Below are 13,666 nucleotides of genomic sequence, written 5' to 3' on the forward strand. Positions count from 1 at the left end.
CAGACCTTTGACCAAATCTCAACCCTCCATCTCTATACAACTTCCTTTTTTTCTCTTCAATTTACTGATTTATTAAATATTATTAATCATGTTTAAATATATTAATTTTCGAAATTATCAAATTTAATTTTAGTACTTTATAGGGGTAAAATTATATATTTTAAAGGCACTAGATTTTAGGAACGACCCATTGTTTTGGAAGAAGGGAACATTCAGCCTAGAGATTTAAATGTCAAAAGCACCCTTCATTTTGAGCTTCCATAAAGTTATATCCAAACCCTACAAATTACATGCTTTAGTTGTCCAATTTTATCAAAAAATTATTTTATCCTTTTATTTTTTTTAATTTACATTATCTTTACATATTAGCTTTGTTAACATGGTATACACATAGATTATCACATCAATGCCACATCATCAATTAATTAATTTCTTAATTTAAAAATTCAAAAAAATATAAAAATATTTAAAATATTTTTATTTCAAAAACTTGATAAATTACTAGCGGACATACACGTGAACTGTCATGTTAACAAAGTTAACGAACGTTAATTTTTTTATTTATTCATTTTGAGGTGATTTAAAAAATAATACAACTTCAATGGTTAAAAGAGGTGAAACTTAATAGATGATTAAAATAACTTTTTTTATAAAGTTAGAGAGTCAAATAAGTCATTATGCTCCAATTTTCTTCGTTACTTCAATTTTTTTACTATTATAATCAAATATCTGTTTTTATAACAAAATTTAATTACTATTATAATCAAATATCTATTTTTATGACAAAATTTAATGCCCAGAACTCCATGATGTAGGATTAAAATGATTTAGTTTTTTTTTAATTCTTTATTATTAAATATTAATCAGTTAAAATAATTAATATGTAATTTACAAAAAGTATTCTTATCAGATATATTATTTTAGAATAAGAATACATGTCTTGTATTTAAAATAAATAAATAAAAACTTAAATTAACGAAACACATATTATTGTTGGAATCTGTGAATTTTTATTTTCCACGTAAACAATAATAGTATTTATCACAAATTTATTGAAATATGAATTATTTCATACAGATGATATTTTTATTTTTTAAAAACTTTACAAATAAAATTAAGAAAGTGTGATCTAATTTGATATTTAAATAAATAAAAATGAATAAATGAAACACGTGGTAATTATTTAAGGTGGCTTATGAGATTAAAAACCTTCACTACTAATACAATAAAGAATATAAAGTTTAAACACGGAGATTGGATCATCAATTTTTGTCGATAGATAGGGAAATGCTCAATACTTGATGTTGAATTATGAGGTATCTTGAATGATTTATTATTGGTGCAGAAAAAACAAGGAAACGAAATGTTAATACAAACAGACAGCTTGGGAGCTATTGAAGCTATCCAAATTTCGGAATCAACACCCTCAAAATCAACGGTAATTAGGGGCGGGAACTTGAATACATTCTCAAAGAAAAAAACATAAAAACAGATTGAATAACTAAAGCAACCTTTAATAGGGAAGGAGGGTTGCGTGTATCTTTTCTTTTCTCTCACCAAAAATAAAAATAAAATTTAAAATAATTTCCTAAAAATATAATATTTAAAATAATATAAAATATAAATTTGGAGCATCGATTAGATGTAATCTGAATAAAAAATTAAATTTAAAAATGGCAATCTTTAGTTAAATAAATCAAAATCAATTTAGAAAAAAAAAAGGGAAAATTAGGCGGGATTCAAGTAAAACAAAATTTCGGTCCGATATATTTGGATAACAAAAAAAGTATACTTGAATTTATTTGGAGATTTAGCAGATAATTAGTTTCAGCGTAAAAAGGGTAAATCGGACATTTTGTCAAACACAAAACTAGGTGGTGTCAATCACAAAACAGAAGAAAAATAGAAGGCAGATAGACGATGATGAAAACAGCCATTGATTCTAAGCTCCTTGAAAGCAATTAAAAAATAAATAAAAAGGGGCTGTTGTTAATTGTTATAGCTATTAGCTATCAATATTTTCTAGGCCTTTGTTCTTGTTCAAGAACACAGTTGCAGCGCTCACCCATTTAGATCGGATCCACAAAAACCCAAAAAACCCTTCTTTCTTCTTTTTTCCCTCCTTGGCCTTATGTTGATTGCATGTATTATGCAGTTTCATATCTGAAAAGAGAAAAAGGGGAAAAAAAGAAGTTGGGAATTTTTGGGTTGTGAAATGGGGAATGTGACGTCGAATGTGGCCGCAAGGTTTGCATTTTTCCCACCAGACCCACCAACGTACGATGTACATAAGGATGAAAGTGGGAAGCTTGTTTTGCAAGGGGTGACAGCCGACAAGAACATAGATGTTCATATGCTTGATACCGAAGGTGGGAATAAAATCATAGCCACCTTTTGGAGACACCCTGTTGCTCGTTTAACCCTCTTGTATTCCCATGGCAATGCTGCTGATTTAGGCCAGATGCATGAACTCTTCAATGAACTCAGAGCCCACCTTCGTGTCAATATTATGAGGTATCCCTTCTCCTTCCTTTTTATTATGTTGACAGGCTTCACTTTTTTTCAAGGTTTAATGTTTCTTTTTTGTGTTCTGTCTGCATTATTTGTCAGAAAACTTGAGGGAGAACATGATGTGTTTGTCATATGGAACTCCTGTTTTATTTTTATTTTTTCAATTTGTTTTCCTTTTTGCCTTGATATGTGAAATTGGTTTTTTTCCCAGGGCATGATCATTCAGTGATGTGATTATATTAGCCTTTTGTTCTTTATTTTGCAGTTATGATTATTCAGGGTATGGAGCATCTACGGGCAAGGTAAAGGAATCCTTCATATTGTTGTCTTTATTTTGAGGGTCAACCACACTGTTAATTGCTTGAAAATGTGTTTTATGAAAAAGGGTTTTTTTATTATTTTAAAAATGACCCATAACATGATAAATTTGCTAATCTTCTGCAATTCCAATTGCAATAGCCAACTGAATTCAACACATATTATGACATAGAGGCAGTGTACAATTGTTTAAAGAAAGAATATGGAGTTAAGCAGGAAGATTTGATAGTGTATGGTCAATCTGTTGGAAGTGGACCAACTCTACACTTAGCTTCTCGTGTTAAGAAACTAGGCGGAGTTGTTCTTCACAGTGCCATCCTTTCCGGCATTCGGGTCTTGTATCCCGTCAAGATGACTTTCTGGTTCGATATCTTCAAAGTAAGCTTCATCTATGAACTCGTCTATTCGGTTTTCAAGCTTAATAAATTATTCCCTTTCGTATTAATCGAAAAGCTCTTTGGAACTATGTTTGCAGAACATTGACAAAATACGGCGCGTCCAATGTCCGGTTCTAGTTATTCATGTAAGTATACTCATCTCTTATGTCCCCTATCTACGTCCAAATATAATAATGGTTCATTCATTTTGTTTGATAAACCCTTTGCAGGGAACAGATGATGAGATTGTTGATTGGTCTCATGGGAAGAGATTATGGGAACTTTCAAAGGAAAAATATGATCCATTATGGGTGAAAGGTGGCGGCCATTGCAACCTCGAAACTTTCCCAGAGTACATTAAGCATCTACGCAAATTCATAAGCACGATAGAGAAGATTTCGATTTCGAAACCGGCTAAACAGCTTACTTCTACCCCAAGAATTGCAGAACATAAACACTGTAAATGCTTGAGATTGAAGGCAAAGAAGGAAAAGGAAGAATCATGAGTTGGGACAGATAGTTGCATTGTCTCCAAGTATGTTTGATGTACTTGGCTGGCATCACCCAGTGAGTGGCAGCCGGTGGTTGATGATCTGTTTCTCCCATCCCAGGTTTGTAATGACAGATATGTAGTCTCTGTTTGATCCGGATCCGGGTTTTGAACGATTGAATCGATAAGGGTTCTTCGAATTCATTCATATGTATGCTTCTTGATCAAGAACTTCATGTATGATATTACAAAGTTGGTCCATGTAAAAACTCTCAAACATTCAGAAAAAAGGGAAAATATATGCATTACTTTCGTTCACAAACTCCATTGAAAAGGACCCAAAGTTGCACTGGTTAACCCAACCCATTACAATGGCTAAAGATTTCAAACTTCACTTTTGTTTGTTTTATTTTTGGCTAAACAATGGTGAAGATACCATGGCTGGAATTCAGCTAAATTTAATGGCAAATTCGATACATGTCGCCCACAATCAAATGAGGCCAAAAAAATCTGCCATTTATAAACTAAAAAGAGATTGGTGGCTGTAAATTAAACAACCTTGAATTTGAAGGTTTGCCACTACTTGTCACTTTTCTTCATATACTTGGGTCACTTTTGACTAAAAGAACATGTTCATTAAATATATATATATGGGGATGTATTTGGTACGTTAACAATTTTTATTCTCTAAGTAGTCTTAAAAATTGACATGTGTCTCTTTTTCTTTAAATATTTTATTATGTCCTTATAGACACGTGTCAACCCTCTAATCATACTTGTAAAGTTTAAAAACTCTATTGTCATCGTACTAAATAATTTCTCATTATATATATAGGAGCATTTGATGCACTATCGATACATAAGTTTCATATACCATCAAAGAATAATAACATGACACCTCATTATTAAATAAAGCAAAAAAAGTAGAGAGCATATAAATAAATATTAATTACTTTATTTGAACATAATTAAATATTATATGCACCAACGATATGTCAAATATTTTTTTTCTGTATTAGATTATGTATCACTCTTGTCCTTGGTGAAGGGAAAAATTATATAAAAAAATATAAAATCAATATCAACACTAAAAATTCAATCTATACCCAAATTTTTTTAAATCTTTCAATTTTATTAGGCTAAAATTTGAGATTTGTTTTAAGGTTGTAATTTAAGTTCTTTAAATTATAAAAAAAATATTAAAATTATTGAGATATATAAATATCGTTATAATAAAAACTATGGTTTTTCAAAAAAATTTAGCGTTTTTAGTCTTTTTCTAATGACATAAACTAAATAAAAACCTACTAATTTGTCCATGCAATATGCATAAGTGGTAGATTTAATCTTTTTACTTTAATTTGAACAATTTTAGTTCATGTGCTTTTCGAATTTTAAAATTTCAATTCGAACTCAAACAGTAGAAATTAAATCATTTTGGTTAAATTCTGCTATTAATCGTGTATCATGTGTAAAGTTATAAATTTAGTCTATATTCTTCAATTTAATCATTCTTAATCCTTATACTTTTCAAATTTTAAAATTTCGATCTTAACGCAAACAACAATCATTCAATCCATAGCAAGCTAACAAGGTATTACACACATGATAATATTTACTATATAGGAAAATAACATAACTTAATTTAATGAACTGAAAGGTTGCCATTCAATCAGAACTAAAATTTCAGAATTCGAAAAATATAGAGATTAAAAATGACCAAATTAAAACATAAATTATGCATTATACGAGAACTAATAGCATATATGTACATACATGGTTGTAGCCAGATTTGCTATATGTACATCCTAAAGATACATATATGCTAATTAATATTTTAAAGGTATTTTCTATTTTCTTTTGTTATTAACAACTCTATAATTAACACCTTTGTGTTTTGATATTTTTCTAGGGGTGTAGGGAACCAAGGCTATATTTAGACTAAGTTGTTTTCCACAACATGCTAAGGATATAATGAAAAATAATTCATTTTATTTTCATAAATGGTGAAAAAGTTAATGAAATTTATGAGTAAACCTTTGAAAATTTGCTTTCATGGGGGTATCTTAAACTTTATCCTCAGCAGACTATAAGTCAAATGCATGTCTCAAATTATTACAACTACAAGTTGAATGACAAGTAATGAAAATTTTAGTAATTGCTAATGGGGTTTTCGGTTGAGGTTGGAATTTTAGTTCACTGATGTTTGAATTGGATTGAATTTGTTGTTCAGATCAAGAATCGATCAAGGTATCAGCCTAGAGAAAAATTTTGAATCGATTAAATTGAGAATTGGTATAAATCAAATGAACCAAATTTTTATTATTTTTAAAAAATTTTAATTTTAATGATTTTTTAATCGGACCGACTGCTTGAATGGTTGAATCACCGGTCCTGTTCTAAAAACATTGCCCTAAGTTCTCTCTTTAATTTATTTTAGTTAGTTACTTAGAGCTAAGTTAATTATTCATTTCAATGCTTACAACTAGTGATATAATTACAACTTTAAAAAGATAGTTTTAGGAATTTATTTTAAAAAAATAAGAAAAAAAACGAAGCATCATAATTTTTTATGGAATTAATCTATAAAATGGAACATTTCATTAACCTAATTGGATGGCCTAATTAATTTTTTAAAAAAGAATTGAAGGATTAATGAGAAAAAGGGTCTAATTAAAATTTTTAAACTCTTAAAGGATTTAATTAAAAATTTTAAAATATTTTGAGAGCAAAGCCCCCTGGCCCTGGCTCATATAAGAAGCAAAATTGTGCATTTAAAAAATATGGTCCATTTTATTAATTAAAGAGTAATCAGTCATCAAAATATACCACTTATGACTTCAAATGAACAACTCTTTGTCCATTGAGCAATCCTTTTGGAATACTAAAAATGGCATATAGAGAGAGTAGTTCCACTTCCACAAACCTTTGTTTAAACTATAAAAACCCATCACTTGATTCCGCCTAATGCTCACCAAACTTCTCCAATATAATTAACTATAATAACCGGAAACCTTAAAATAAAATAAAATGATGTGTCCTCATTTGTAATTATCTTAATAAAGCAAAATGGGCATTCAAGTGGTTGATGATTTGTTCATATAATCCCACTTTCTTGTTTTCTGTAATCATTTTATCCACCATGTTTCACGTTGCTCTTTGCTAACCCTAAAGGATGTCATTTATGGTATGGATTGAAAGTTAAAGAGGTTGGGATATTCCATTAAATTGTTCCCAACGTACATTAACCTTTTGTTATTGAAAATGCAACACTATGACCCATGTCACAAAGGCTTGAAGTAGAGGATTTGGAAGCATATGATCCATGGAACATGGTTGTTGCAAGTCTTACAAAAAGTAAAGAGGTGCTGTCTGGTTCCTGTATGCAGTGAGTGGACCAGACTGTTAAGGTGTGATTAAGACATAAGACCCCCCAACGCACATCCCCATCATAATATCATCTTCTTCTCAAACAACTTTTGTATGGTTCATGAGTTAGGGTTCATTTGATTTTATAAGAATTCAAGTTCAATTTCGCTTAGGGTTTTTTTTTCTTTTTAATTTATAAAATTAGATTTCAAAACTAATCCTCACATCCTAAATTGGAGGCTTCCTAATCCAACCACCATATAATATAATTAAACTTATAAATTTTGCATTTGAATCCAAATTCTTGGATTTGTAGTTTGAAAGAAAGACTAAGACATCCCCCATTCACCAAATGGGTTCCAAAAAATGTTCAATCAAAACAGCATTGCTGTGTTTAGCTGGATGCCATTAAATATTAATTAATCATTATGCAACTTGTTTCATCAGGCATTACATTTCTCACTCTTCTTTTCTAGCTATGGCTTCTAACTAACGGATTAATCTTTAATTATTTTGACATGACCTTTAATCTTTCATTACCATTTTTAAGCTTAAGGGTGATTAATCTTTCAGGTTAGGGAAGGCTCCTCTCAATTATTTTCATTGATAGAATACGTGGGATATGCTAGGGTCGTTAAAAGTTGTTTGAGAGTATTTAGAGAGCTATGGTAAGATATGAACAGAGCATTGACAATGGAGTAGTCGCACATCTTAAAATTAAGTTTTGGGTGCCACTTAAATTTTCAAAAATTTTACTAGTTTATGAAATTTTCTTTAAAAGAAAATTTTAAGGGTCTAATTAAACTTTTTAAATTTTTTTACGAGATTAATGAGATTTTTAAAAAGAATAATAAGAGAGGTTAATAAAAATTTTCAAAAAAAATAATATGTAATGAGAATTTTTAAAATTTTAAAGAGCCTAATTAAAATTTTAAAGGAGAAATGCCAAGACCTCTTGAGCTACGATAATAATATGTGTATCCCTCTAACATGGAGTAATAGCTTGGAGCCTCAAGGGATGGAGTTATGTAAAGTAAGGGCTTGGTGTGGGCCTCTTTGTACATGTGTCCTATCGTGTAAAATTGATAGTATAGGATTATGAAAAGCTCTACTAAGATGTGATAGAATGTGATTCATCGTATTAGGAAGAATTGGTAAAAAAAAGTAATGAGGATCTTATTAGATGCGATCAAAGGAATTTTCAAGTAAATCTTGATGTGACCCGACATTGGTTCAAGTGGTAAGCATGTAGGAGTCTTAAGTTGGATGAACCCTTTTTATGAGTAAACTCGTTCTTTATCAAAATGATTGGTCTAATTAGATGATTATGTATAACAAATTTTAATTATTATTTTATGGTAAAATTTACACAAAAACTATAATAAAATTTAGGGTAAACAACCTTTTGATTAATTTACCGTTAAATGTAAAAAAATAAAATATTTACGGGACTAGGCAGATTGAATGAAAAATGACGAGAATTGGTCAATTTTTGAAAAACACTTCCCGCTGAAAGCTTTTTAAGGTGATGCGCAGAAAAGTGCTTCCAGCTTAAAGCTCTTTTTGCCATTTTTGCGCAGAAGCTATTTTTCCCCAGCGGTCACCTACTTTCAACGGTTATTTCCGTTGCCCCCCAACGATAAAAAATTTACCTATAAACCCCCCCATTTTATTTTTATTTCCAATTCAATCTCAACTCTCTCAAATTCCTCTCAAAACCCAATTAAATTCTCTAAAAAAAATTTGCTCTCTCAATTTTATTTATTTAAATTATCTTAATATTTTCCTAAAATATTTTTTCTAATACCAAGTATTCATTGTTTTCGAAATTATCAATTGCAAATTTTGTAATACGTCATGATAAGAACTATATTTCCGTTAATAAATAATTTTCTGGAAAATCGCCTACGACTCTAATATTAAGAAGGCAAAAAAAATTAATAACTAATACTTTATCCTTGCAAAGTAGACGAAGTTTCAATTATGAATCTAATTCAATTTTCTGGGATTTAAATATACGATTGGTGTAAAAATACGATGTTTTTTAAATTTTGAATTAAATTATTATTTAACATCTCAAACAATTATTATAAAACAATTAATTTAAAATCTCAAAAAAACCCTAAACCCTACTTTAAATAAACAAAACCCCAACACTTAAAAACAACGCTGAAAAATCAGGGGAAAAGAGCTTCCTGCTAGAAGCGCTTTTGCTGGCTTGGTGGAAAGAACTTCCAGCTAGAAGCACTTTTCTACGTATCACTTGAAAAAGCTTTCAGCTTGAAGCATTTTTCCAAAATTGGCCCATTCCTGTCATTTTTCATTTAATCGGCCTAGTCTCATGAATATTTTTTTAGGCATTTAATGGTAAATTAGTCTTTAATGTCATTTAACTATTAGTGTGTTTACATTTTGGTCACTCAACTTCAAAAAGTTACAAAATAATCATTAAACTATTCAAAATTTTCATTTAAATCATTGTGTTGTTAAAATCGTTGATCTATGGTTTTCTCTGTTCGCACCACCTACATCAATCGAAAGTTCTCCTCCCCTTCTCTTTTACAATTTACTTTATTTATGAAACAACTTTCAACGTCACGAATCTGATAACCAAAACCCAAACAACTTTTTTCTTCGATCTCCAACATTGATTGTCAGATCGATTTGGATCTAAGATATATTCTTCTTATGATGATTCATGTGTAGTTCATGTTTCTTTTTTAAAAAAAAATTATGAACTTCTTATAATTATTTTTAATTTTGATTTTTTGATTTTTTTGTAATTTTAAATTATTTATTAATGTGGCATATAAGACAAATAGTATCATGTCAGTATAAAATATACATGGATTATAACGTAGGCTGGCACACCAATATTGCTAAAAAAAATTATTTTATTTAACATTTCCATTAAAAATTAATTTAACTATTTAAAAAAATTAATTATCAAATTTAGTTAAAAAAAGTAATGATCAAATTGATAAAAATATAAATATTGAAGATTAAATTTGTCATTATACCCAAATTAAATTGTAATTGAACGTGAATAACTTTAAAAGTAGGAAAAAGAGAGGATAATGGAAACGAAAAAGCCAAATGCCGCAAAGGGCAAGGGGGTAAGATCGAGTGAGTGCGGGTACAGTTTAATTATGAGATATGGACCCACAATTTCCGAATTCCAAGCAAGTTCTTGTCTCTGATATCCGAAAAAAAAAAATTAAAAAATTAAAAAAAAAAGGCTGCTGCTTTGCATTTTGGCTTTTGCATTTTGGGGTTTGGATTCTAAACTGCTGGGTGGGTCCCATCCTGTAAACCGCCTACTCAATAGAAAGATGACACGTTGATATTCTGCTAAAAACACACTTTCTTTTGGTGCTTTCCGTTTCGGAACACGCGGACCTCTTTCTTAACTCTCCTTTTGATTGCGTGGGAATCACCGCCCTTTCCTATTTTACTTACTTCACCACAAACAATTAAGTTATCATTTGTGCATTTATTAGTGAATCAATTTGCGCTTACGTTATTAAAAAGTACTAAATTTTATTTTAATTTTAATGTAATAGTAAAAAATAATGAGGCTACGTCATTTTTATTTTTTTAATAATTTAATATCACGTCAATATTTTTATCTTGATAAATAAAAATTCTAAAATTTAAAATGAATTTTCTGATTTAGCATTAAACTATTAGAAATGAATAATATCTATGTTTTATACCATCTTTTTTCAAGTAATATTATTTTCAGACACTTTTTTTTTAAACATTCACGAGTAATATTATTTTCATGTAAATTTGATAGCTTATTATATACAAGATAAAAGAATTGATTGAAAAATGTTTTAAAATAAATCATCTTTTTTATAATATATCTATAAAGAGAGAGATTTTTCAAGTGACTTATAGGTAAAAAGGGAACTTACATGATTCTGTGAGGATAATTGATAATAATTTATTTTCAAGTAAATTGCATAAATATTTTAAAATGATTGAAAATTATTTTAAAATAAATGACCTATTTATAATTTACATTTATTTATTTTTTTAAGGAATATATAGATAAAATGGAAGATAATGATAAACGGTTTGTTTTTAAGTAAATTATAAAAATATCCTTAGTTGTATCTTACCTTATATATTCAATTGGTTTATATACACCAAAGATACTTATACTCTTTTTAAATTTAAAATTTAGTCCTATATTTTAATTTTAAGATATTGATCCCCTATACTCTTCTATTTGAAAATCTTGGTCACTCTGTCTAATCTTGCCGTTAGAGTTAATGATGTTAAAGTTAAAATAGCTTTTTAGTCCTAAATATTTATAATTTTTTTGTCAATTTGGTCCCTACCCTTTAAAATTACATAAATTTAAAAAATATATATTTTTTTCGTATTTAAAAAAACATAAAATTTTAAAATATATGTATTTTTTAAAATATTAAAAATATATTTTTTAGTCCAGTAAGAGGTAAAAACTTGGTTGATTTGCGAACCGGTATAGATTGGTTGAACCAGAATTAAACACTAGTTGAATTGATAGTTGAATCGGTTTTTATAATTCTTTTAATAATTTATTTGCTTTGAATCGGTTGGATAGGTCATTCCAAGAACCAATTGGTCAGACCAGTTTGAAATCAATTCAATCAATTTTTTAGCTCGATTCAACCAGTCCATGTTTGTTTGCGGGCCAACTGGTTTTTATACCCCAATTGGTCTGGTCCAATTTAGATAGCATTGAATTTTAGATTTTTTTAATATTTTTTATATTTTTAAATTTTTTTATTTTATGAGTTATTATTATTTTTAATTTTTTAATATTTTTGTTTTTATTTAAAATATGAAAAAAAAATTAAAATTTTATGTACTTTTAAACAATAATAACCAAATTGACAAAAAGTTGTAAATGTTGAGGGCTAAAAAAGTTATTTTACCTTTAACATCGTTAACTCTAACGATAAAATTAGATGGAGGGACCAAGATTTTTAAATAAAAAAAAGTACAGAAATTGAATGTCTCAAAATTAAAGTATAAGAACTAAATTTTAAATTTCAAAAGAGTACAAGTACATTGACAGATTTAAATCTAAATTGATTTTTTTTTTACATTTTCATAATTAAGTTGAAGTGCATTTAACTCGTGACACCAACTTAATATTAATATAGAATCTAGATACATAAATACTCATAACCCCTCTTTAACCCTTATATTAAAATAAAAATACACATAAGTACAATTGAACTTACACTGTTGCTGTAATAATAACAGTGCCAATTAAGCTAAAGATTACAGCTAAATCCCCAAATATCCTTAGTTGCATGTTACCTCATGTATAACCTTATTAATTATATCAATATTTCAAATACTTAATTAATAGTATTTAAATGTATCATGCTTATTTCATTATTTTTGTATTAATTATTAAATATGTTAAAAATCTAAATCATTTGTACCTTATTTATTGTTAAGCATGTTGAGTTGTCTCTTCAATATGTGAACTAAAAATAACTTTACACGTGTAAATATTGTGGTAACGTTTGAAGCTTTTTCATATTATAATTCTAATGGAAAGTGATTGTTGGTGTTGTGATTGCCAAGAAAAATATTTTATAATGTTTGATATTAATCGAAAGGTATTGATTAAAATTTTGAAAAAGTTACATTATTATTTTTGATTCACTGAGTATTTTTCTGAGAATGTGATGATAATTTACAAATTTACCCTTATTAGATAAAATATAATATTCATGTATTTAATTTTTAGGGATAAATATCAAAACTATATATGAACTTTGGTCCAATGTGCAGTGTTATACATGAACTTTGATTTTGTGTGATTTTATACATAAAATTTTGATTTGATTCAATTTTCACAAATCGCAAACAATTATTGAATTAACACTATTTTATGTTAATATATTGCATACACAAACAATTATATTGATTCGATATGAAAATAAATGTATGTATTCATTTCTTTAAATGTGTACAATTGAATCAAAATCAAAGCTTCATGTATACATATGAATCACAAATCAAATTTCATGTGTATAATTGAGCCAAATCAAAGTTCATGTATAAATTTGATATTTATCCCTAATTTTTATAATACATTTTATTCTTAACAAATATTTGAATTAAATATTTAATGTTGAAACTTAATTTATATTTTTTACATTTTTTTCAGACCCCCCAGTGTAACATAATTTGCTTTGGATATTGAAAGAAAAACATAATTTATTTGAATATAATACAAAACTGCTTTCAAATTTAATTGATCATTTGTCTTATCTATTCCACTTCTGAATGGGCTACAAACATTTGCTCGTTCTAAATCATTCCAGTAGAACTATCAACCACATACAACAAACCATAATTCAAAGGTAAATTATACAAAAATGTTATGATCAAATCAAATTTAAAGCTAAACCTAAACCCTAATTTTTTCCTTTTGCTCGTAAAGATTCATTAATACTATGAAGAAAAGATAAAAAAATAATAGAAAATAAATATAATACGTAAACGATATAGTAAATAGATGATTAAATATGCATATAAAAATTAAAATGAAGGGAAAAAAAACATTTGAAGAATTCATTGAAGT

At 28.0% G+C, this 13,666-nt stretch overlaps 1 protein-coding gene across 2 annotated transcripts; it reads left to right on the forward strand.

Annotated features, from left to right (window-relative positions):
- The first annotated feature begins 1,906 nt into the window (after positions 1-1,906).
- On the forward strand, positions 1,907-4,012 carry LOC107953811 (alpha/beta hydrolase domain-containing protein 17B). 2 transcript variants are annotated; one of them, XM_016889221.2, is made up of 5 exons: positions 1,907-2,514; positions 2,777-2,813; positions 2,971-3,207; positions 3,305-3,352; positions 3,437-4,012. In XM_016889221.2, exons 1-5 carry the CDS (start codon positions 2,216-2,218, stop codon positions 3,710-3,712), a joined length of 897 nt encoding a protein of 298 aa, XP_016744710.2. In that variant the 5' UTR covers positions 1,907-2,215; the 3' UTR covers positions 3,713-4,012. The 2 variants fall into 2 exon arrangements, with proteins under 2 accessions (XP_016744710.2, XP_040953002.1); XM_041097068.1 differs by having other exon boundaries at positions 3,004-3,207.
- The last annotated feature ends 9,654 nt before the right edge of the window (positions 4,013-13,666 follow it).

The sequence above is a fragment of the Gossypium hirsutum genome, chromosome D07, assembly GCF_007990345.1.
Source record: "Gossypium hirsutum isolate 1008001.06 chromosome D07, Gossypium_hirsutum_v2.1, whole genome shotgun sequence".
In the NCBI taxonomy this organism is placed as follows: Eukaryota; Viridiplantae; Streptophyta; class Magnoliopsida; order Malvales; family Malvaceae; genus Gossypium; species Gossypium hirsutum.